The 25,746-nt window shown below is 48.2% G+C and overlaps 1 protein-coding gene across 1 annotated transcript in view; it reads right to left on the bottom strand.

The window, feature by feature from the left end:
• The window catches only part of Ankmy1 (ankyrin repeat and MYND domain containing 1), a 41,332-nt gene that overhangs the window by 15,270 nt on the left and 316 nt on the right, over positions 1–25,746 (bottom strand). Inside the window, exons 2-14 of the mRNA XM_060368880.1 lie at positions 23,083–23,272; positions 21,343–21,486; positions 13,548–14,020; positions 11,449–11,665; positions 10,958–11,116; positions 9,643–10,103; positions 8,510–8,681; positions 6,396–6,536; positions 5,545–5,685; positions 3,694–3,801; positions 2,715–2,846; positions 1,021–1,134; positions 559–724 (exon numbers count right to left, since the gene is read on the bottom strand). Coding sequence (XP_060224863.1) covers positions 559–724; positions 1,021–1,134; positions 2,715–2,846; positions 3,694–3,801; positions 5,545–5,685; positions 6,396–6,536; positions 8,510–8,681; positions 9,643–10,103; positions 10,958–11,116; positions 11,449–11,665; positions 13,548–14,020; positions 21,343–21,486; positions 23,083–23,272 — 2,618 coding nt within the window. The remainder of the gene's footprint in view (positions 1–558; positions 725–1,020; positions 1,135–2,714; positions 2,847–3,693; positions 3,802–5,544; positions 5,686–6,395; positions 6,537–8,509; positions 8,682–9,642; positions 10,104–10,957; positions 11,117–11,448; positions 11,666–13,547; positions 14,021–21,342; positions 21,487–23,082; positions 23,273–25,746) is intronic.

Below are 25,746 nucleotides of genomic sequence, written 5' to 3' on the forward strand. Positions count from 1 at the left end.
GGCATAACCTGGGCCCCATGGGGGGAGTCGCATGTGAACAGAGGCATCCCCTTTTAGTTAGTCACACCAGCCAGAACTCAGCCTCCACACTCTCCATCCACTTCCAAATGGGACGGCTATTTGTGCCAGGGAAAGTGAGTATGTGTGGGCAGGGACAGAGGCACAGGAACAGTTAGTAGCTGTGCGTGTGTATGTGTGTGCGTACGCCGAGTAGGTTCTTGAGCATGAATGTAGAGTGCCAACGTGGTACAGGGCGGGAATGTGAGTAATGTGTGTGGGAGGGTGGTTGTGTGTCTGAGAAAGCGTGGCAGTCCATGTGTAAGACTGGGTGTGGGGATGGCTGTGCGAGCATGTAGCTGGGAACTACTTGTAGAAAACAGGGTGGGCAACCGGAATGTAGAGTGGACAAGAGAACACGTGTGGGAAAGTTGGTACAGGGAAGGTTTCGGTTTTGTGTGACTATGAGAGTGAGACCATCAGGGGCCTTGTCAGTGGGGGAGGGTATGGACAGATGTAAGGGAGCACAGCTGGGGGTGCACCCTGGCGAACCTCACCCACCTCTCTTGCTCAGGTACAGTGCCTTCATGTCAAACTGCCTCTCCTTGATGAGGACGGCACGCCGCAACTGCACACCCATGTATTCTAGCAACCTTTTCCGGGCCATGAATATCTCCCGCTCTGCTGGCATCAAGGCATGGAAGGGACAGTGGGCAATCTTCCGGTCCTGTGACAGAGCATAGGGTCACTGTGGATCCTTGGGGATGCCACTCTCCGTCCAGGCACATCCAAGACCACCCTCAACCCATACTGCAGAGTGACTGAGTTGAGCAGGCTCCCTCTCCTTCCTTGGCAATGTGACTGTGAGGACACAGACAGACAGACAGTCACACACAGGTGCCCAAGGCCTGTGTGTACCATCATGAAGTCCCCCACCCTGGAAGAACAGGCTTGGCTGTGGGCTCCTAGCCTTGCCCAAGAGAAGCCGTGTCTCAGAGGGTCCTGCTCAGAACGAAGCCACACCTGGTAGAATCTGAAGTAGCCATAGTCCACAGCCGTGCCCACTGCCATCCTTTCACCTTGCGTAAGTAACACGGGCTTCAGAACATCCGCCCCGTAGCTGATGAGCCGATCAATCTGCAGAACACAGGATCTGTCAAGCACACAGGCCACTGGAGGGGGTGACAGAAGCCACCTTCAATACTGGACTGTGCAGGGTAGCTCTACATGTGACCATGTCATGAGGTGCATGGCTCCCAGGTGGTGTGGACATTCACCTTGCAGGAGAGCACAGCTGCCCACAAGGGTTATGGTCCCTAGCCTTCTACATAGTGGTACTGGAGGTTGGTCTGATGCATGTTGCTGGCCCTCAAGATCTGGCTACATCTATGTTTGTTTTGTAAAGCTGCCTAAGACATACCTGACTGGCTGATTAAATGGCCCATACCTTGGCAGGGCAGAATGGGGTAGGCGTAGCTAAGGCTTGGAAAGGACAAAAGAATCACAGGACAGTCAGTCAGGAAGAGGGGGAAAGGAGGATGCCACAATGGGTTAGCATGGAAAAGAAACCATGTGAACTGGGAAGAAGGGCTCCAATGATGGCGTGAAAAGGCCCGGATAAAAAATACAAGCAAGTACCATGGGATTATGGATAGAAGGTAGACCAGATGAGGAGGATTAAGATGGATGGCATTGGATGGGGGTTGGGAGATGGTGAACATAATGAGACATATAGTATAGATGAAATATCTGTCCCGCCCAAGGTAAATAAGGCACTTACAAAATCTGACAGGTGTCTGTGTCTTATTATTTGTGATAGCAGGTTAAATAATGCCACTGTGATAATCACAGGGCTAATAATAACATTATAAAGTCAGACACAGAGAGGGTAGACAGGATTGGCCTTCTAGCCTCATCCTAAGATGCTACTCACTGGAGAGCCCTCTTTGACTCCATTCATACTCATGGTAGCATCAAAATTGCAATGGTCAAGCTGTAAGGACACTGCTTTACTTCCTGAGGCGTGAACAGAAGGCGGCACATACACGAGGTGGAACGTCAGCTAGCCTTTCAATACATCCAGCTCACCCAACTCAGCAGCAACCTCTGCTGGCATGCCAGGGGCCACAACTGCTTCAGAGCAACCTCCTGAAACACTAGCTGAGCTGTGACTTAGCCTGTGTATTGTGTGACCTGAAAGTCAACATTCATAGTCAAGACCAGAGCCCAGTAAAACTGTGACAGCTGCAGTTGACTGACAGGTGAAGTCAGGAGGGTGTGGTGAGTGACAGCTTGTGGACTAGATGTGGCTTTCAGTCAGTAAATTCCAGCTGGGTGTGCTGGACAGCTGTAATTCCAGTACTTAGGAGGCTGGGGCATAAGATTGTAAGTTTGAGGTTAGGTGGAGCTACCAAACAAGACACTGTCTCCAAAACAAACACACAAACAAAACCCAAAACACCTCATATAAATGAATTCAGGCATTGGGGAAGGCACAAATTACTGTCTGCTTTTTTTTAAAGGCACATTTCATTCACACAGGTCACATATCCTGGGTTCCAGGAAGCCCTCATTTCCCAAGCACTGGGAGGTGGAGTCTGGGTGCTGTGTCCTTTAGTCTACTTTAGTCCAGACGTGATCTTGGGCTGCCCCAGCCTACCCCGCCCTGGACCCAACCTCCTACCTCCTCCCCAGCATCCTCCCATGCTTCCCCTCACCAGGGCAATCTTGTTATCGGTGGTCCTCTGTTGCTCATAGGCCAGGTCACACACAACGCACAGGGCAGTGCCCAGGCCTTTGGTCAAAGGCAAGTTGGGGTCAGCTCCCTGGGACAGGAGCTCCTTCACAACCTGGACACACAGACAGATTTCTCAGCAACCATAATCCTGGGCACTGCCCATGGGGCCCGCCCACAGAAAACATGATGGATGGGAAGGATGACAGGCAAGCATCTTAGGGAGGAGTTGCAGTTCTACCCAGGGCCTTGTTCTGACACTATTTTGGTACACATACCAGTGCAGCTTCTCTGATGGGTCCTGCTCCTGTCTCACTTTCTAGCCTGGGAAAGAGCCTGGGCCAGGTACACACCATTCACCAGGAGTGCATCCTGTCTGGCCCCTGTGACCACTCCTCTCCAGCTCCCCTTTTTCTTTCACAACACTCATCAGCATCTAAAACTGTGCCACATGTGGATTTAGGGCCAGGCTCTCCCAGCTATAATGTGCATTAAGGGGATCCCCAAAGCAGAGGCTCTATTCAAAACCTCCTGCTCATAGTGGTGCCTGCCTTCCCACAGAAGGTGCTCAATAAGCAAAGGTTAAATAAAAGAGAAATGGATGAGAGGTTTTGGATGGGTAGGCCAGTGGGAAGGTGGATGGACAAGGAGGTGGGTGGGTAGATGGATGGCTGGGTAGGTGGAAGAAAGCAGGCTGCCGTAGCTATATGACTAGATTGGCAGGTAGGTGGCTAAATGGGTTGAATAAGTGGGAGACTGGGTGGTGAACCAGTAGATGGAGAAGTAGAAAAATGATATGGAACCTGGTGGCCAAATGGAGGCAGGGGCCAATGGTGGCAGAAATAGCATAGTTGCTTGGTGCCCATGGACACAGGATCTGGGTGCATAAGAGCCACGGGCACAAGACAGGTGCTGGGTGTACAGGTGCATACAGTCAGGCTCATGGGTGCAGAGGGCCTCACCAGGTCATTTCCACTGGCAATGGACAGGGAGAGTGGGGAGTGGCCACTCCACAGCATGTCCGGATTCGCTCTGTGGGAGAGGAGAAGCCGAACTATGTCCCTGGCACACTGTGGGAAGAAAGGCAGAAGCTCATGAAGTCAGAGGCATAACTCCCAAGGAGCCTCTACACACTGCACTAACACAATTGCCACCTTTAAAGCCAAGGCAGTCGCTCAGCTGCCCACTCCCTGCACCAGCGCCTCCTAAGAAAAAATGCCAGAGGGAGACAGGGCAGGGGAGATGGAGGATCCTCAGACAGGCTCCAAACATCCATTATGAGAAGCAACAGGAAAGGCACTGTCGAATAAACTGACTGGAAACATGTTTTCAAAGGACAGAGGACGGCGAAGGTAACGACCACATCAAAGGCCCCGATCTTTGACCTGGATGATGGAGGGAAGTTCTTCCACCTGGGATTACTTGTGAATCTCATCCCCCAGAACTGTTGGTGGTCAGTGGTCTCTCCATTTCCCCCACTGTGTGGACTCCTCCCTGGCTGCCCTACATGCTTTACAATGTACCCTCAGGTTGTCACAAGCCCTAGGAGCTGGGACCAATCTCCTTCCCCAGCCCCTTTCCCAGCAGCCTCAACAACCAGGCCCATGAGATGCCAGAAACCTGTGAGGAGCTTCTGGGTGAGTTTCCATCTTCAATGGAGAATGTAGGTGTGGTAGCTGGACTGTTACAGCCTCTACGCCCTCATGCATGCGCTCCGACCTCCATGCCTTCACCAGATGTCCCCATGACCTAATGACTGTTTTCCCATAACTTCCAAATCCAAAATACACATGAGCGGGAAAGTGTTCAGGCCCAGGCCTCATACTGGCCAGAGCTTTGGTCAGGCTGTCTTCTTGGAGCCTCCTGCCTGTTTCCAGCATGGGTTCCCAGCTACTCTCTAGGGTTCTGGTGAGGACGGTGGGACCCTAAGTCTAGCTCTTTCTCTGCCCTATAAGGAAGTTTCATCTGATAGGCCAGTGGCTACCTCTCATCTCCCCATCCACCCTTCCCAGCATTACCCAGGAGCCTGTGCTTGTGCCCTAGAACTCCCCTCTCCCAGCCTCCCCGTTCCCTGCCCTGGCCTCCTCCAAGTAGTTCCCCATACAGGCCTTGCTCGGATTAAGTCCCAAGGTAGACTGGAGCCAAGTGGTTACAGGGCTGGGGGACACAGGCAGTGGAGGTGAGAGGATGATGGGGGGATAGTGAGGGAGGAGTGAGTAGTCCCTGGATCCCAAGCGTGTCTGACCTGGATGCAAAAGTGGCATCCTAGGCCAAGCAGGATGTGGGTCCATGCATGGCTGGGGAGCTACTCACTGCATGAGTACTCATGGACCCTTTTTCATATTTTCTATTCACTTTAGCCTGCAGAGTTCAGCTCCATTTGGAAAACGTGGAATTTTTGTGGTGGTTTGAAAAACCCACCATAGCAGCTTCAGAAGCTCTGGCCTGGACACGGCAGCCAGGAGTCCCACATCAAGAAGCTGGCATAGGAAGGGTGCCCACTTATACCACAGCTGCAGTCTCCTACCCAGGCCTACAGCAGAGACTCATGGGTGCCCGGTGCAACACCCAAATATGCACACACCAGTACCCACATGTGTAGATACATGGACACACACACACTCCAACTTACAGGGGAAACTTACATACACACACACTTCACATTTGAACACAGCTCCTGCCTGCCCTAAGGTCCCTCACACAGCAACCCTCAGGCTCGGGGCTCAGCGGCCCCTCCCCGTCCCTCCCTCTACTGTCACACTCCTCACTGGGACAACCCAGCCCAGCCAGATCTGGGCTCCACGGCTACTCACTTTCTTGTTGTCCTCTCGCTCACAGGCCACATGCAGAGCAGTGCGTCCCCCCTCCTCGGGGACGAACTTGTGCATGGTGTAGTAGCTGCTGGGTGGGCCTGGTTCATTGTTGAGCTTCAAGCTTGAGGGCAGGAAGTCAATCTGTGGTAAGCACAAGGCTTTGAGGCAGGTCCTGTGTGTCCGTCTCCCTGGAGTGCCCACTTGTAGATTATAGAAGTGTCTCTAGAGCCCCGACACACAGAGCCTCTGAATTCCCCCCTGAGCCTCTGTGACTCCCACAGCACTCCAAACGCACTCTAGGAGTGCAGAACTCACGAGCAAGCACCACCAAGCCTGTTTTGTTGTGGTGGTGGCGGTAGTAATGTTTTTGTTTTCTTATGTGGTTGGTGCTGAGGGATATAAAACCCAGGGCTTCTGCATGCTAAGAATGTTCTGCCATTCTCAGCATGCTCTACCATTTGAGCCACATCCCAGCCCCTCCCCCTTTTGGAGACGTGCTCTCTCTGTGGAACTTACTATGTAGACTAGCCTGCAATGGAAATCACAAAGATCTGCCCACTACTGCCTCCTGAGTACTTGGAATTTAAAGGTATGTGTCACCATGCCTGGCTACACCTCTGGACCTTAATCGATTATTTTCGCCTGGGGTATCCAAAGTGTTTTGGCACTGCTTCCTCCCATGACCACTACGGGGTGCTGATCCACCTGGCCTACCCACACCAGGAGGGGCCATGGCCAGGAACACAATGATGAGAACATGCACAAAGGGGGGTGGTGACAAAAGAGAGTGGCTCTTTTGTCATCACCCCCCTTATCAGTAGGCACAGTTACAGGTTCATATGGAACCTCACCTTGCCAGCTTTGTATATGTAGTCTTGGTCAGCTGCCTTGGCATCCACATCGGTGACTGCGTGGAGCAGCAGCTCGGTGATCTGGACGCCCTCCTCCCCAGGAAGTGAGGCTGCGATGTGGAGTGGGGTCAGGGACTGCAGCTGCAGAGGAAGCCATGGTAAGGGGGAAACCCAAGCTGCAGCCAGGCAGGTGAGGTCCAGTTAGGCTTAATGTTGGGGCCCTTGGCTGCCTGAGCAGATGAAAGGGTGCATACCTTCCTGCGACAATTTCAGGCTCCCACATCACCATCTCCTTCTCATCAACCCCATGGGTACAGGACAAGAAGGCCCAGGAGGCCACAGCCAATGAATGGACTGAATGCTTACAACAAAACCCACAGGCGTCCAGAGCCACCGCTATGAATGCTGGGCTTGGCCCCACCTCTTTTTAGGCCATCTGTCTGACACTGTCTTCTTAGAGCAGCACCTCCTTGTCCCTGCCAGGCCCTGGCTCAGGTACCACCAACACGAGCCACATACCTCCTGACAGACCTTCTGACACTCCCCAAGGCATCCCTCCCTGCACTGTGTGAGCTGGTCCCTGATGGGCTATCTCTGAGCTCCAGCAACTCATGCATGGTCATGGGGGTCCCTGCTCTCAGAATAAATAGCAACAGCTGAGCGAGCCTACCTGGAGCAGGAAGCACACCCCACTTGTCCCCAGCCCAGTTCCCTTCAGTATGACCTTACTCAAATAGGAAGGTATCCTTGGAGGACACCCTAAAGGCAGGGTGCACTGCAGGGTACATCTGGAAAGTAGGTGGGTGTGATGCAGTAGGGGAATAGTCCAACACTGGGAACCCAGAGAGGTAGTATTAGCTCTACGTGGACACTGCCTGGGGCAAACTCCCACAGCTACTGAGCTCTGAACTACAGATTCCAGACAAAAGGACAAAGTGCATTTGATGCTACTGAGCCACCGTGAGGTGATATTCTTTACCCAGTCTCATAGCGCAGCCCCACAAGGGACACTGGGGTCAGATGGGAACTGTGCAGGAAGCTTAGCCTCACCCTGACCTCTCCCTAAGGCACAGGCCCAGGTGACTTCCAGAGACTTTGGGAGTTGAGGTAGTGTGGTTTCTGTAAAGGTGCTTCTAGAGCTGTGGCATGGGGAAGGATCGAAGGACCAGGCAGGGCTGGATGGCACCACTGCTCAGTTGGGCTGCGCATATGAGCAAGGTTTAAACAAACTGAGCTCTGAAAGCCAGAAAGTCCACAAAGAAATCCTGTGGCAACTCTGAGTTTCCATCCTCAGAGTTCCAGCACAGCACACCGGTCCGTGCACCAAGAGCAATGTGTTTGTCAGATACATTCCCCCAAGAGGTGAGCCTAGCTCAAAATGGGAAGCAGCTGGAGCCTGCTAGTGCTGTCCAGACCACCAGCTTCCAGTGTGGGCAGCAACAGTGCTCAGCCTGCAGGAGGGGCCAGGAAAAGTAAGGCAGAAGGGACATAGGTCTTGGAAGAAAGGGAGAAAACAAACAAAGAAAACAAAGAAAAAAGAAACAGAGGAACAAAGAGAGAAAGAAGAGAAAAGAAAAAAGAAAAAAAAAGAAAAAGAAAAAACAGAAAAGAAAAGAAAAAAAGAAAAAGAAAAAACAGAAAAGAAAAGAAAAAAAAATAGAAACAGGTACATGGGCAGGAAATCCAGGTTTGCTTTTTGCTGGCTGAATTTGCTGGCCTAAAGGGCTTCAGGCACAGTTTGCTTCAGTTGCTTCTGTCTCTCCATGAAGCTGATGCCATAGTGAAAGAGGGTGAGTCTGGCCTTTGCTCCTCCTCATAAGCCTTTGTCTTACATTTGTTCCGAACACAGAAAAGGGATTGCATTAGAAAATTAGAAAATGGAGCACTGTAAGAAACAATACCCCTTCAAAAACATAGCTAGTGACACCATGAAACCCCAATGGTAAGCCTTCCTCTTGTGATGTTGCCACTATCAACACACACCAATGAACCTGCCCTACTGCTGGCCCTGAGGAGCTGTGGGCTTTTGTGAAGAGGACCTGGGTGTGTGTGTGTGTGTGTGTGTGTGTGTGTGTGTGTGTGTGTCCCACATCCTTCTGGCCAATGACACCTACCTGTGGAGGAAACTGAATATCAGTCCGGGCCCCACTCTCCAGCAGTAGCCTCACCCCCTCTACGTCTCCAGCCTTCACGGCCAAAAACAGGGCCTGCATGGGCACTTGACACAGGTTGGGATCAGCGCCTCTCCGCAGGAGCAACATGATGGTCAGCCAGCGGTTTCTGCGCCTGCGGGTACCAGAAGGACAGGGTCACAGGAGGAAGGGAATATCCAGGGTGGTTACCACACCTGTGATCAGGGCAGGACTCCCTCCCTACCCACGGGGGTGTGGTATAGACACTGCATCCCAGTCTAATCTTTCTTGAAAATACCCAAGGTCTGCCTTTTCAAAGCCCCGGTCCTCTCCTTGGGAGGCTCGAAAGCAGAGCTAGCATCAGATCTCCCTGTGTAGGCCCGACCCAACCTCAGCTGTAGTCTGGCAGGGATTCAGCCTAGAAGGGTCACTTGGCCTCACTGAGGCTCATGTGAGATAGGAACTGGCCCCTCCTGGGGTGGGTGCCTAGCAGTGAAGTGGATGAGCGCACACACGCACCACACGCTGCCCATGTGCTGAAAATGCAGCCCACCTTGTGCCCTTGTAAGAATGCTGTCTTAGTTAGGCGGTAAAACACTATCACAGAAAGCAACTTGGAGAAGAAAGGGTTTGTTTTATCTTTCCCTTCCAGGTAATGATCCATCATTGAGGGAAGTAAGGGCAGGAACTCAAGCAAAGGCAAGAACCTGGAGGCAGGATCTAATGCAGAGGCCATGGAGGAGGGCTGCTTAACAGCTTGCTCATCATGGCTTGCTCAGCCTGCTTGCTCCTACAACCCAGGGACCACAGTCTCAGGGGTGACACAGCCCAGTGATCCGGACTCTTTCACACCAACCATCAATCAAGAAAATGCACTATAGGCTTGCCCACAATGCAATCTGGTGGGAGCATTTTTCTCAGTTGAGGTTCCTTCTTTCCAAACAACTCTAGCTTGCATTGACATGAAAGTAGCCATCACAGATTCCCAGACAATAGGATGTAGCCTCTGGAAGCAGCTCCTCGTGGTGGTGCAGGACTGTGATGGGTACCCGCTAAACACATGGCACACCCCGAAAGTGATCCTCCGTCCATACCACACAGCATCAGTGACTTACTCAGCCATGGTATGTGCCATTTTCCGCACAGTCCCTTTGTCTGAGAAGGAGGGGACCTGCACCAGCGAGCTGTAGGCCTGGGCACTCTTCTCCAGGATGTCCTTTGAGACGTGGATAGTGTAGTTCCGCACACACATAGTAGACTCAAAGTTTGTGTCAGTGCTGTACAGGGTGCTGGCATCCACATTTTCTGCCATGTCCTCTGACTCTTTCTTGATGTCGATGTTGCTACTCTTCACTGAGATTTCTTGCTTGTGGGGTGTGCTCTTCCAGCTGATGGACTCTAGGGACTGGACATCGCCCAGGACCATGGAGTCATCCATGCTGCTTGAGACATGCAGTGACGACGGCTTCAATTCCACTCCACCTGGGGTGAACATGCCCGCATCGATGAAGTAATCTATGCCAGGATCCCCAAACAAGAACGACATTTTGGGAGTGATCAGGGCTTTGGAAGGTTCCTGTGGCAAAGCACCGAAAAAGGTCTCATTAGAGGAAGGAACTGAAGCTCTTCTCCCCACAGCAGCCCAGTAAGAACCCGAGTGGTGGCTTGGTGGGCCCTATACTCCGTTGCAGGCCAGACAACTCTGAAATCACTACCCTAAACCAGAAGTAAGCAACCACTGCTTGGGGCTCACAGTGCACCTGTGCCCGGGAGCCTACAAAACATGATGTACCTAGAACACTGCTATCCAAGTCAAGGAGTAGCTGCTTGGTGAGAAAACCCACTCTTGTTCTTCATACACACAGGGCAGGGCCTGTACTGGATACTTCATGCTAAACAAAACGACATCATTAAAATTAATCTCACCATTTTCTATTTTTAATATGACTATTCAAAAAATATAATTATGTGTGTGGCTTGTATTGCAGCTTAAATTCTATTTCTGCCCACTGGCGCTATTCTGCATCTTCTCTCCTTAGGCACCTTGGCTCTCAAAGAGAAGTCCCTAGACTTATGACTTGCATTTCACCAGGAAGCTGTCAGAAATATAGATTCTCTGTCCCTCCCCAGCCACACTGTCAAGAAGGGTCCCTTTTCAGCATGTTGGAGAGAGGTCATGCCTCAGGACCCCAGGCTACTGGGCATGCAGCCCATAGGGAACACACACGCCTTGGCACATGTGGCATAACTCAGGATGCCTTTGGGAGTTTCTAGGCTCTCTCTTCTGACCCCTTCCCCACTAGAATTATCATCCCATTCGCCATATATGGCCCTGGTTCACGCATGACGGAGGTGGCTGTGGACGTTTAGGTAGAAAGACAGTAGGATGCATGGCAGATGGTGATGGCGTGGTGGCCAATGGGGGCTGACCTGACACAGGGTCCTCTCAGCAATGTTAGGATGGAAGGATTTACTGGGGTAGTAGTGGAGGAAGCACATGCTCAGGGCTGTGAGACCCTCGTCTGAGCGCTTGTTCACATCAGCCCCGTGGTCCAGGAGAAGGTTGACAATGTCACGATGACAATGCACCTAGAGAGAGACAAGGTTGGACTCATAAACACAGGAACTACCCCTCAGCAGGACATGAGGAAGACCACCTGGCATCTGTGCTGCCCTCACAAGGCTGCAATGTAACGGGACACACAACACTTGTGTTTGGTCTTGGTGAAGAGACAGTTAAGTATGTGATGGGGAAATGAATGGATTCCTCCCAGCCTGCCTCCATTTGGCCTTAAATATCACTTAGCTAGTGGGGTTTTGCTTAGCAGCAAGGATTAGCCAGCTCCTATCAGACACTCACGGTTAGAATAGGCCACACAAGGGAGCCCATAGGCCACTGTTCCTGTGGGAAAAGGACTTACAGCAGCAGCAGCAAGCACAGTATAGCCCTTGGCATCAGCCACATCAGCACAGGCAAGGTTGTCCCTCAAGATTCCAAAAATCCAATTATAGTCTCCTTCCTCAGCTTTCAGGATCATATCCTTGGAAATCTGCTCCTTGGGGCCACTAGGCCCAAAGCTGTCGCGGTTCCCCTCCAGGATGGCAGCTATGTTCCAGCTGGTATGAGCATTCATGTTCCTGGCAACACAATAGCCTTTACTGGCGTTAGAGCAGAATCTGGATAGCCCAACACATTCCCTGAGAAGGAGGCCAAGGGGAGCTACCTCCTTCCATCCCTCATTTTTCTGACCCATCAGAATTCCCCTCCGAGCCATGGGCTCTCCATTCTCTCAGTATCTACCAGTCCCTTATCACCCTGAGCCCTGATGGCTGCACTGCCAGCCAGTTACAATCTGGATGGAATACCCTGTGAGGGAGACATGTGACCCCGAGAGGTAGAGTGCTCAGGCTAAGTTCTGCCCAGCACGAATTGCAACTAAACCTTGCACACATCTGTCTCCTCTGGCTCACTCCAGGTTTGCTGGGAAATCAGCAGGACCTGAGTGAGCAGAAAGCTGCCATTCACGTGGCTCCACTTCTCAGAACCAAGCACATACAAGCCATCTTCTGCTCATTTGCTTCTGTTGGAGTAGAGAATACGCACGCCCCGTGGCCCAGGTCGTCACATAACACTGAAGCTTCTGGTGTACACAGAGTGTCATTCACAATCAAGAACTCATGGATTTTATTCACTCAATAGTTGTCAATGATTATGAGCTCAGCTGATGGCTGCACAATGGATGAATGGCATAGGTGGAAGGATGGATGAATGGGTGAATGGATGGATGGGTGAGTAAATGGAGTAAGTAAATAGATATGTGTATAGATAGCCATAGTAAGTAGATGGATGGATGGATGAGTGGGTGGGTGTGTGGATGGATGGATGGATGCATGCATGCATGGGTGGGTGGGTGGATGGATGGGTGAATTCAGGGATAGAATGGACAGGAAGGTGAATATGGAGATGTAGATGGAGTAAATAGATGGATGGAGTGAAAAATGGATGGATAGACAGGTGGACAGATGTTAAGGATGGCTGCATGGATGAAAGGATGAATGGGTGGGTGGACGAAAGAATCAATCAATTGCTGGATCAGTGGAGTGTGTGTGTATAGGTAGATGGAAGGATGGATGTGGATGTAAGACTAGATGTATGAGAAGATGGATGGAAAATATTCATGTGTGCTCATCAAATGCATTCTAAATGTTCATTGATAACTGAGGGCAATGTTTAAGAATGTAAGAATAATAGAAGGTACTTGAGTATTTTAACTTTTAAGGCACAGTTTTCCCTGATAGATGCTGACTTTCCCAGGGCTGTGGGTATGGAAGGTATATTCAGAGATGGCAGAGAAGTGCCAGTTTTCATGGCTTTCTTTGGAAAGGCCAGAGGTTTAATCAGTTTGCAGACCTCATTCCTTCCCCACATCCCACCCTCGGCTCTTTGTCAAACCCTTCATTAACAAATGTTGGTAATAGCTATCTCTTCTGTGCATAGGATGTACACAGGGACCTGACTCACCGAACCTCTAATGGCAGACAGGAACCTAGCCTTGAAGTGCACAGTCTCTGGCCTACACAATAGGGAAGGCACACAACTCCAAAGCCAAAGTTTGCCCTCAGGTGTCTGTTTGAGAGTTTACCCTAAGTCACACCCCTTCAGGGTTCCTCTCCAGTTCTGATACTGCAGCAGCTGCTCATTTACTGAGACATTTCTGGGCACTCCTCCCCTAGGGAGTGGACTAGTGGAAACCTGAAGTCCTTGTTCCCCTACACAGGCATAGATGCCTCACTGCTCTGCCTGGCTCCCTACCCTTAGGGCACCTGTCTGGTCTCAGCACAGTGAGGGTTGTTTGAAACACTAAAGCAAATTCTGGGTTCTCACTCATCCAACAAGCAATGCTGAGGGATACTCAGGCCCTTTAGCAGCAGTCCAGCAATGGAGAACACCAGAACACTTCTCAAAGGGGACCCCTAGTCAATGAGGGGATAAGATGGAGAGAAAGACCAAACTGATCACCTGAACTTGTAAGTTTGCTTCTGGATTTTGACCAACAAAGAAGTCTCATTTGTTATAAACCAGGGTTCTTCATCCTCAATGAATGGAGGGATCTCATTTAGGAAGATACGGTCATCCAGCTCTCTGCGCAGGGAGCCAGTCATGGGTAGGTGGCTGTTGTCAGTCGAATAGACATGCATTTCTGGAGGCAGCGTTAGGTCATCATTCAGGAGAAACTTTTTATATTCATAGAAGAAGGGGTCCTGCTTCTCAGGATCACTCCATTCCACCTTCTCCTCATCGGAGAGACTGATTCTGTCCCTTGAGTTTGTGAGGAAGGCTGAGAATTCTGGGTGGTTCAGCAAGGAGAAGCTGCCAGAAACCTCTGTCCCCAGTTTAAGGAGGTGCTCACGGAACCACAGACCAACATCCTGACTGCCATCAGGGTAGGTCTCGATGCCTGGCCCGAACCGTTGGTCCGCTTTATACAGTCCCTACAAGGGAAGCCCATAGGGCCAGAAGAGACACTCGGTCAAGCTTTCTACTAGGTGACAGTTTCCTAAAGTCAGCAAAAGAAAATGTACTCCCAGAAACATGTCCATTCACACATGCTGAGCTATGAGGCGCGCTGGGCTCTGCAGAAGGTTGGAAGAGAAAGGGCCAGGCTGGGAGTGGCCCCTCTCAGGTGAGAACATGACAGAGGGCTGCCAGCTGAAGCAGTGGTGGAGACACGCAGGTGTTCATTTCCTAGAGACCCCTGCAGCCCTGAAGCTGACTGTTAAGCGATTTACCTACAAGTGTCTATACTTGCGAGGATGGGGAAACTTCTGTCTGTCTTGTTGCACTCAATGGATATTCAAAGTCTTATTATTTATTTACTTATTTATTCATCCATCCATCCATCCATCCATCCATCCATCCATTCATTTCAGATAAGGTCCTATGGAAAAGCTTATTAGGAACCATACCATCCCATCTGTCACTCTGACTCACTTTAGCCCTAGAGGAAACTTTGCTCCTTGTGATGTTAACCTCCTCACAGAGTATATGGCTCTGTATTTTTCTGGACTGATGGCTCATGGCCAAGAGCTGAGCATGTCCATGGGTGCACGCATGGCAAGAAGCCTTTCTATGGCAATTGGCATCAGTCTCCCCACTTCCTACTCAATCAGTTGAGGGGGACACTGCCTTAAAGGGGGCCTCGAATGTTCTCCTTGCTCGCTGAAAGTGGCAAGCTTTCTCCACTCTGACTGCCTGGTTTGCTTTCACAAAGAGATGACTCCAGCCCTCGTGGGTATGAACCAGAAGGGGAAGAATAATAACAGAAAAAAGCAGAGTGGAGGAGAAAAAGGAAAGAAAAGTAATTGTGCCTTGTCTCCTATGCCCCCAAGGGGAGTGCAATTTTTAGGACTTTCCAAATGCTTCTATCACTAAATGTCCTGGGTATGCAGAGGAAGATCTTAAGAAAAAAAACAAAACAAAAAAAAAACCAAAAAAACAAACAAACAAACAAAAACCAGTAATCTGTGGCCTGGTGCAGGGGTCAAAGTCGAGTCCTGGCTTATCACAAGACACACCTCTTCTAAAATGGCAGCAAAAGCATGCCTGGAAGTCACTGGGAACTCAAAGGAAATAGGTCAGCCAAAGCCACAGGCCTAAAATGTGGAAACAGTGGCACCCGTGCCTTCATCCACTATAGGACAATCTCATCTCAGCATCCTGGTGGGTCTGAGATGGGCAAAAGGGATGCAAAGGGTCAGTAGCCTGCCAGAGTGGATGATGAGAAAGAGGAGGGCAATGTCTGAGGATGGCTTCACTCTGCAGAGGGTGCAGGTACTCCAGAAGACCCTGTAAGAGGCAAAGGCAGTGGGGTGGGAGGCTCGCAGACAGAAGAAAGAAGTGGAATGGGACATAGTCAGGGGTCAGGTGGTCTGTAGGCCTGATGGGCCTAGCAGGGAGTGTTGTAGTAATTATAAAAAGTGTTGGGCTATATGATGTCTGTTATTATTAGCCCTAAGATTATCATGGTGGTATTATATAACCTGCAATAACAAATAATAAGACATAGATACCTGTGAGATTTTATAATTGCCTTATTTACCTTGGGCCAGGCAGACATTCCTACTTAAGCTGTCTGAAGCACCTCACCATCCATCTCCCAGTCCCCATCCAATGCTATCCTTAACCATCCTATCTCCCATCCATAATCTTATAAATACATCCTTTTATTCTTCATCTGAGCCTTTTCAAGCCTTTATTGGAGTCTTTCCTCCTGGCCCCACATGTTTTTTTCTACAGGCTAACCCAATCGTGGCATCCTCCTCCTTCTTCTCTTCCCATCCAGCTTCCTCCGGTGATTTCTCCATCCTCAAAAGCCCAGGAACCTTAGCCATGCCTATCCCGTTCTGCCCTGCCCAGGCATAGGCCATTTAATGAACCAACCAGGTATAATGTTCAGGCAGGTTTATACAAACAAGGATAGGTATATGCAGTGGCAGTAACCAGATCTTGAGGGCCAGTAATTAGCATTAGACCAACCTCCAACAAGGTAGGTAGCATCCTTATCCCAAAGCTCAAGAAAGAAGAACTTAGGTAGGACACTCTGTAATAGAAACTGGGGAACCAAGTAAGACAAGGGCCAGAGGGAAAGAGGCACTCCAAGAGGGAATAAGCTGGTGTGTGTGTGTGTGTGTGTGTGTGTGCTTGCATAGTCCCCAGTGCTCTTGCTCAAGACTTAGCAGCTCTAATGGAAGAAAACAACTCAAGATGATCCATGGGTCTGGGAAGCCACAAGTTGGCTCCTCCCAACAAAACAGACCTATATTCCCAGCTACTCCAGGGCCAAGGCAAGGAGCTGTACATTCAAGACAAAGCTGTATTGCAGAGTGAGTTCAAGGTCAGCCTGGGTGAGTTAGTAAGACTCTTTTTCAAAACTTAAAGCTAAAAAAGGCTGGGGTTGTAGCCCACTGGTACAGCTCTTGCTTAGCACACACAAGTTCCTAGGTTTAATCTTAATTGCATTAAATTTATTCTTCAAAAAACACAGTTGAGAAAAGAAAAGATACCCCAGCGCTGAGAGCTATTTTAAATTGTATCACTGGTAAATACTCATATAACAGAATTAGCAAAATGAGCTCTTTAAGGGAAGTAACATAAACAATCCAATTAATATCACTAAACATAAACAGACAGTTCACCACAGAAGGTACACAGACAACAGACAGGAATGAGACAGAATCAGCATCACCTGCCACCAAGGTGTACAAGCCCACACCACAAGGAGATGACACAGTGTACCCAGAAGAATGCTAATGTCGAAAAGACAGACTGACAAGTGCTGACAAGAAAGTGGAGTCACAGCAACATTCCTTTATTGATGGCTGAAATGACATGGCTGCTCTACAAAGCAGCTTGAAGGGGTCTTATAAAGGTGATTGCACACTTACCATTGTAACTAGCGCTCTTACTCTTAGATATTTGTCCAAGTGAGAATAAATGCATGTATGTGCCTACGTGAAGAGTGCAAGGCAACTGTTTTTAGTGGTTCACAGTTACCTAAAATTTGAAAGAACTCAAAAGAACATCTATTGGTGAATTAAAGACAAACACACAAACAACAGAAGCAAGAACAAAACTGTGTGCTATCCACATAGTGAAACACTTCTCTATATTAAAACTACATAGGGCACAGGATCATGTGAGCCTCAGAAGAACCATGCCGTAAACAAAATAAAGAAGAGAGAAAGAACAATATGCAGCATGAGTCTGTTTATAAAATGCAAAGAATGATGTAAGAAAAAAAAAAGTACAACAACAACAAAAAAAGCATATCTTTGCTTGCTGTCCAAAAAGATGGAAATATGTGCTTTCAATAGATCAGAAAAAAAAAACTATGTAACTCTAAATAGGAAAATGAATTTGAAATAGTCTAAACCCACTTTTTCATGTTTCAAACCAAGAACTTATCCTGTAATGTTGGGGGCAGTCCTAAAAGGATAGAATGTAACACTTGTAAAATTTGAAAGAGCTCAAAAGAACATCTATTGGTGAACTAGTTAAAAACAACGAAAGAACAAACAAACAACAAAAACAATAGCAAGTATGAAAACAAGATTTTTTTTTACTATCTTGTCAATACAAATGAAGGTGACCAGAGAAGGGGGAATGCTGTACTGTGGGGTCTGCACAGCACGCACAAGGCAACAGACTGAATCCCAGATAGCATCTGCTAACACCAGACGTGGCTGGTCAGAAGCAGATGAGAAACCATTAGCTAAACACATGATTTTAAATCTTCCACTAGCCACACTACAAAAAGTAAAAATTGGATAAAATTCTAGTTTTCTTTAGACAGTCTCAAAAGGATGTCTCCCCGGCTGGCCTTGATCTGAGTAGCGAGGAAAGACACCGTCTGCTAGATTGCCAGCATGCACTGCCACATCAGGTTTCTGAGGTGCTGTGAAAGTACTCTACCAAGTGGGCTACATCCTCTGTCCTGAGGTGGAGCTCATTTTATTACAGTATTGATGTTTAGTTAGCTCTTTCCAAAACATTACTTTTGAATATACCTGATGTTCAAAGCTCTTCAGATATTTTGTATTTTTTCTTAATAAGTCTTTGTGATCTGGTCTTTGGGAGCTGAGGGTGTTGCTCAGTAGAGAACATTCCTGGCATGTTTATGGCCCTGGGCTCCACCCCAGCACTGCCAACATAAAGAGCCTGGTGTGTGTAGAGATTTAATGAACATCTCAGTCTGGAGAGATGTACCTCAACCATTCAATAAACACATCATAACGGCTTTTGGCCACTGCATGGGACAAGGCAGATCTAACTGTCCAGTGACCATATTGAACTACATTTCATTCTCAAATATACATTCTCAAAAAGTAAAAAGCAGAAATATCTAAAACTGTTTCAAATTGTGGTGACAGATGCACCACAGTGAAAATAATATCCCCAAATTTATATAACTTTATTTACATCAAAATTAGACATTGGGTCATGAAATGTTGAAGAGGGTTTTTTGCTTTGTTTTTGTCTTTTTCATTTGTTTGTTTTTGAGACAGTCTTTCTCTATAGCCCTGGCTATCCTAGAGCTTGCTATATAAACCAGGCTAGCCTACACAAAGACCCACCTGAATCCCAAGAGATTATTCTTATATAATAAGATATATCAGTTCATTATAATAAAAGGGAATAAAAGAAATACCAGGGACATACAATAACTCCAAAACTTTTCCTATTAAATAAAGATAACATGGTCTCAAAGTAATAGGGCTGAATGTGAAACTGTAAGGAGTAATTTTAAGATTTTTCAGTGGTGTTGAGACATTCCAATGTACCATGCTCAACCACTGGGAGAGTCAGTAGACAAAAGATAATAATAAATAAAAGACAGAAAGCATGTGACTCAGGAAACACCAGGGCCAACAACTGCTGAAATGCATTTAAAAGTTGGCCTTGGCCTCTACACATATGTTACAGTTGTGTAGCTTGGTCCTCTTGTGGGCTCCTAACAGTGGGAGCGGGAGCTGTCTCCTCCTCCTCTGCCTGCTTTAGGAACCCTTTCCTCCTGCTGGATTGCCTCATCCAGCCTCAATATGAGGGGAGGTGCCTACTCATACTGCAACCTGATATGTTATGGTTGGTTGATTTCCATGGGAGGCATGCCCTTTTATAAAGAGAAATGGAGGAGGAGTAGATGGGGAGTAGGGAGCAGAGGGGAGGAGGGGGTGAGGAACTGGGGAGAGGAAGGAGGGGAAACTATGGTGGAAACGTAAAAGAAAGAAAAGTGAGAAAAAAGGAAGGAAGGAAGGAAGGAAGGAAGGAAGGAAGGAAGGAAGAAAGAAAGAAAGAAAAGAAAAGAAAGATGTATTTATTTTTTAAAATGTTTGCCTTGTGTGAGATGAGAGGTTCAGCAGGTAGAGAGACTTGCTTTGCAAACCCAGTGGCCAGAGTTCCATTCCCTGAACCCGTGTAAATGTGGAACCAACCCCACAAAATTGTCCTCCGACCTCCACATGACCAAACAGATTTAAAAAACAAAAATGAATACTACAAAGTCAGCCATGCTGGATAGGCCTGTTGATAAAGGCTATTTGGGAAGCTGGGCAGGAAGATTGCAAAGACCTTACAGAGTGAGTTCAAGGCCAGTCTGTGTAGTTTAGTAAGACCCTATCTCAAAATGAATTTTAAAAAAGGGGGGGGTGGAGGGTGGCTGAAAATGTAGCTCAGTATTAGAGCATTTGCCTTGCATACACACGGCCCTAGGTTGGATCTTTAGCACCACAAAACAAAACAAAAACTGACCATAGTCTAGGTCAAAGACCCAAAATTATACAAATTAAGCAAACACACAGGAAATGAGTAGCAAAAAGTCAGCAAAAGCCCAAACTCTGAACATAAAAACAATATTCAGGACAGGAAACCAGGGTCCAAAAGCAATCAGAGGAGAAATTAAAATGCACTGGAAATGACAACATGAGGAAATCAAACCGTAGGACACAGAGCCAATGTGTACAGTCAGCAAAAGCAGGCGATCCTAAGTGCAAAAGCTAAGAGAATCACTGGGAAGGCCGGCAAGAGGGGGTGCACAGAGCAGGTAAACACAAGAAACAGACAGTAAAAGAGAACCAGACGGACAGATGAGCGGGACCAGAAGCTGATTCTTTGAAGGAAACAAGTAACAAAAGGGGTGAACACCTGGCAAGGGGGTGAAGACTTCATGACAGGCCGGGCTCCGAGTTAGGGAGGCTCTCGTCCACCACAGAGAGGCACACTGCTATTAGCAAAGCTCACTAGCAACATCAAGTGCTCACAGGGATGGAGACTGGCATCCTGCACCCACTGGTGCAGGGACAAAACATCATAGACCGCTCAGGCCCTTTCCCAGGGAAATGAAAACCTGCATTTGCTGTTGACATGCACCCACAAAACCAACCAAATGTGTGTGCACAGCAGCTTCATTCACAATTACCCCAAACAGGAAGCAGTCTAAAGGTCTTTCAGTTACACTGTGGAGGTTTTATACCCTGGAGACTTCAGTAAGCAAAGAAACAACACAAACATTGCGCCCTGGGGCCCAGGTCTGCCCTGCGATCTGGGAAGACGCTGGACGGCTCTGCAGGGCGCCACCGTGTGGCCTCTCTTGCAGAGGCACAATTTACAGGCATCAGGTTAGCCAGGCCTAGAACTGAAGGAGAAACTTCATACAAAATGGGGCAGTAATGTGGGGAGTCACTCTGTACCCAGAGAAACACAAACCGAGATTTGCTGAAACTTTCAGAACTTTCTATTAATAGAATGCATATAATTGTGACTTACATGTAATAAATTAAGGAGTGGAAGGGCATGTGCACTTTTTACCTCCAGGAAAAAATAAACAAAAATAAATATTTATGGTATTTTTAATCCAAATAACTTGATAACATCCCTTTGGGAATAGAGAGATGCATTTTCATTTTTTATTTATAATCTATTATTAGTATTATAGCCACTAAAATAAGAAATCTACTTCTACTTCAACCTTTCCATAAGTTAAATATCTTTTTCTCCAGTGTCCCAGGTAATAGCTGCACTCACTCCTCACCCAAACACACAAAGGCCCCACCAGACATAAACACACAGTGGTGCTACTCCTCATATGAACACAGAGAGGCCCACCCCTCCTGTGTGTGTTCACACAGCAGCCTCTTTCCCCATGAACATGCAGCTCCTCCCCTGACATTAAACCTGCCTCTCACACAAACACTCAACAGCCTGACCCTTGCAAACACATGGCAGTCCCACCTGTCACGTGATCACAGGATCTCCTCACCTGGAATATCTTTGCTTTCGTGAACATGGTGCCATAGCCTTCTCGTTGGCTGAGATAAAACATGCCTGTGAAGCTGGAGCCATCTGGCCATGTGTAGGTGCCCACACCATGGAAATGGTCCCGGTAAAACTGCCCACGGTAGGTCTATGGATTGGAGAAGTCAGTGAGCCTCCTATCTGGGAGAAGACACTTAACCTTTGAAACCCCAACCCTGGCAGATAACTGCTGAGCCAGGCTACAACACCTGCCTGGCAATGAATGAGGAACAAAGGATTGTGACAGGCCTCTTGAGTGCCCAGACGCAGGCTTCTTTCAATCCAGGCGGCCAATGTGACAATTAGGGTTGGTTGCTCAAAACGCCCAAAGAGGTCTCCAGGCAGCCAGCCCTGTGTGTTCACCCTCCCCACCCTCTGTTCTGGTTCAAACTTGATGCAGGGGGCTGGTGGGGGGGGCATCAGAACTGCCTGAAGCTGCTGCCAGACAAGCACCCACCTTTAGATTGGCAGAGCCCTCTGCTCTTAGGGATCCTGGCCTCAACCTAGAGAGTTCTCCATCAGGTAATAGAGGCCAGGCTGGCTGGAGGATGCTTGCTGGAGGGGACCCTGAGCCTGGATGAGAACAACATAGGGCTGACTCATGACTCCTCAGTCCTGGGTCCACTGTGAGCCTCTGTGCCCTTGTCCTGAGCCCTTCTGGTGAGTATGTCAGGTGTGTGTTTCAAAAGGCATGGGAGAGGAAAAGATGGTGTCACCCTCCCCCAGGTACTGTACTTGGCCTGTATGTTGTTAGGTGGCATCTCCCTCCTCAGAAGAGGCTGGACCAGGAGCTCTTAGCCACAAATTGTGAAGAAGTCATGAACAGTGGGCAAACAAGAAACCAGAACAAGACTTGAGACACAAACACTCAAGCATCACCAACATCATGGAGCCCCACACTGGCTCCTGACATCCCTGTGTTCCAGGACTGAGCTGGGGCCTCTGCTCACAGCTACTCCCATTCAGGGTCTTAAGGATTCCTGCCCTTCCTTCTTCCCTGACACGTCTCTTCTCCTCAGACCCAATCCTAAACAGCTCCTCTTTCCCCACACCACTGCTCTCCTCTGGGCAAGTATACTCCAGTGATTCACACACCATCCCCACCCCCATATAACTCCCTGCTCTGAAATGCTTCCACCAGAAAGAGTAAATGGTCACACCCATGCAAACATGAGGAGCATTAATTGGACTCATGAAGTATTTTTAAAAAGGGGGAGTTAAGATGGGAAGGGAAGCTGGGTGCGGTGGCACAGGCCTGTAATCCCAGTAATCTGGGAGGCAGAGGCAGAGACAGATGGGTCTCTCTGAGTTCTAGGCCAGCCTGGTCTACAAAGCGAGCCTGGGACAGCCAAGGCTACAAAGAGAAACCCTGTCTGGGGGAGGGGGTGCGGGAAAGATGGGAAGGGGACATGTTGGATGGGTTGGAGGGATTGGAGATTGGGGTAAATATTATCAAGACGAATTGTTTACATGTATGAAACAGTCAAAGAATAAACAAAATATTTTAAATAATAAAACCTTCACCCAGAATTAGAAACTATCTTCTTCATCCATAGCTCCCCAAACTCCAGGAAAGCACAACATGGTGCAGAAATGTGCATAGACCTCTGGAATTCTGTAGAAAGCTTTAGCCTGGTCCTATGGGTTGCTCAGAAGGCTCACAGCACTGGCTCTTGGGAGAAAGGGACCTCCTGAAGCCACCTACCTCACCTGTGGGCCAAGAGAACTCGCCAAATCCAAACTTCATGTTGAGTCCAAACTCCCCTCTGTAGATACAGCCATCCTGCCACTCCTGAACCCCTTGAATGAGCTGGATGGAGGACCCCTTCAGGTCCTGCTCTTTCAGGGAGTCTTCAGACTCATCCTCATCCTCCCTGAAATCCATTGAAAGGTCCCTAGAAAGACAGAGACAAGGAGCACTGAAAGAATGACAGTGTACAGAACACTACCCCTCTATCTCACGTCACTCTCCAGGTAACCCCAAGGCTCCAGATTCCCTCAAAGGGATACTGAGGCATCGAAGATGCAGTGATTGCCAGCATCGCACAGGAAATGGATTGTGAGAGAAGGTGCTCAAGCTGGCAAGAGTATATGTGCCCACTCCTGAGACAGGATCAGTCGGCCCCTCCAGCTACTTCCAGACAAATGTGCCAGTGCCCTTTTGAGCTCACAGTACCATCTCTATGCTGGGTAAGAAACAGACAGTTGAACACACAAGTAGGTCCCAGGAAAGGTCTGAGAGCAGCTGAGGGGCAGCAAACTGACAGACAAATGGACAGGCACAGGATGCACACAGCAATAGGGAGAGGTGTGCCCAAGGCAGGTTTGCTTCCCTCTCACCCTTGTGTTCTGAAGGGATGACATGTTACTTAGACAAGGATCTCAGCCTAAGCCTATGACTCTCCCCTCTCAGCTCTCTCAGGATACTGTGTGTTGAAGCTGAAACATTCAGCCTTGTGGCCTAAACAACTACAGATTCTTGACCTGTCTTTTAGGAGATAGCAATTGTTAGACCACTCAAACCACAAGGTATAAGTCACTTTAATAAATCATATCTATCATATATATACGTATGTATATACATATATTGTAAATATGCTTTATACATTTTATAATATAGACATATATTATATATGACAGATTATAACACATATATTCTGCCAGTTCTGTTCTGTTAGAGAACCCAGACTAACAAACCCCTGACACTGTCCACGACTCTCAAATGATGTAAAGGGCCACTGAGCCTAAGTTCAGCATCTACCCAATAGACAAAGGATCCCACTATAAGAAGACAAAATCCACATCTAGGGTATTATATTATTTCTGTATCATTATACACAGAAAGAAGCCAGGAAGGACACATACTCAGACTATCATGATGAGGTTGAAAGGCAATGTTGTGGGTTGCTATAAATTCTTTGCTTTTCCTTCTTGCTCTCCAACAGGTCTTCCTGTGGCACAAGCTGGCCTCAGACTTAATATGATTATCTATTATCTTGAACTTCCAAACCTCCTCCCTCTACCTCCCAGGTGTGGGATTGCTGGCATGCACTGCCATGACGGGTTTGTGCAGTGCTGGGGGATCAAACCTAGGGCTTTGTGCATGGTAGACAAACACTTTCAACTGAGCCACATCCCTGGCCTTGAGCTGGATTTCTAATGTTGTAATCCTAAAGATAAATAGTTCAAAAATGTCCTTCCAAGAGATAACCAATCAAAGTGAGGTCACTAGGCCAGTCTGACTAGTCCTCATAAGAAGGAAACCTTCATTTGGGCAGAGAGACATATGGAGGGGGGATGAAATGCACAAAGAGAGGGAGGAAGAGGTCAATACAAGCCAGGGAGAGAGAAGGGGCATCAAGCCTGAGGCCCTTTGATCTTGGGCTTCTGCCAGAAGTTGGCAGTTTGTTACAGAGTGAGACCTGGCCTACACTTCCTCCCTTCCATCATGGCATGGGAACCACTTGGATAATTTTGTAAAAGGCTATTAGAGAATGTTTTTCCTGAAAAATTTTTTGAAGTCAGTCAAGAAAATCAGAATGCAATTGGGTGAGCTGTAAAGCCCAGTGAGGAGGTGTTAGAGATGGTCAGTTGGAAGGGGCCCAGTCACCTGGCTCTGCCAACTCCAACTGCTTGTCCTAACTAGGCTCCTGGCTCTCTTTGTGATTTAGTTTCATCTGTGAGATGGACACTGTGTGAATCTTCAGGGCAGCTATGGGAATCAGTATATGAGGGCTTGCTTCCTAGAATCTTCTGGATGTGAGCTCATGTTTGTAGAGAAAGGGTGGAGAGAAAAAAAAAAGCAGAGCTCTGGTCTGGTTCCTTTTTCTCTAGTTATAAGAACTCTAGTCCTATCATGAGACTCCACCTCATGACTTCATTGGAATTTAATGGCCTTTCCAAGGCTAGCCTCCAAGCACCAACACATTGGAATTAGAGTGTCAACAGGAATTTTGAGATACCTAAGGATTCAACCCCAACCCATGGCAGGGGCAAGTATAAGAACAGTGAAGGTCAGGGGTTTATCACAGGAAAGGCTCTGCTGAGGCTCCCAGCCCAAGCAACCCCTGTTATTATCAGCTGAGCAGTGAAAGAACTATGCTGTTAACTGGATGGAACAAGGCCATTCCTTCACCTGCCTGGAAGTGGACAGGATTGTGCTGACAATCCCAAAAGCAGGCACTGTATAGATACCAGCTACCACCTACCTATCATTTCCCCCCTCCTTTGATTGGTATAATGTTGAGAGTTTTTCTCTCAAAAAAAAAAAAAAAAAGTTTACTCTCCTAGGCTAGGGAGGGTATTGGAGGCTGGATCTTACTATGTAGCCCTAGCTGGCCTAGATTGTCCTATGTAGGCCAGGCTGACC

This window comes from Meriones unguiculatus, chromosome 15 (genome assembly GCF_030254825.1).
Source record: "Meriones unguiculatus strain TT.TT164.6M chromosome 15, Bangor_MerUng_6.1, whole genome shotgun sequence".
In the NCBI taxonomy this organism is placed as follows: domain Eukaryota; kingdom Metazoa; phylum Chordata; class Mammalia; order Rodentia; family Muridae; genus Meriones; species Meriones unguiculatus.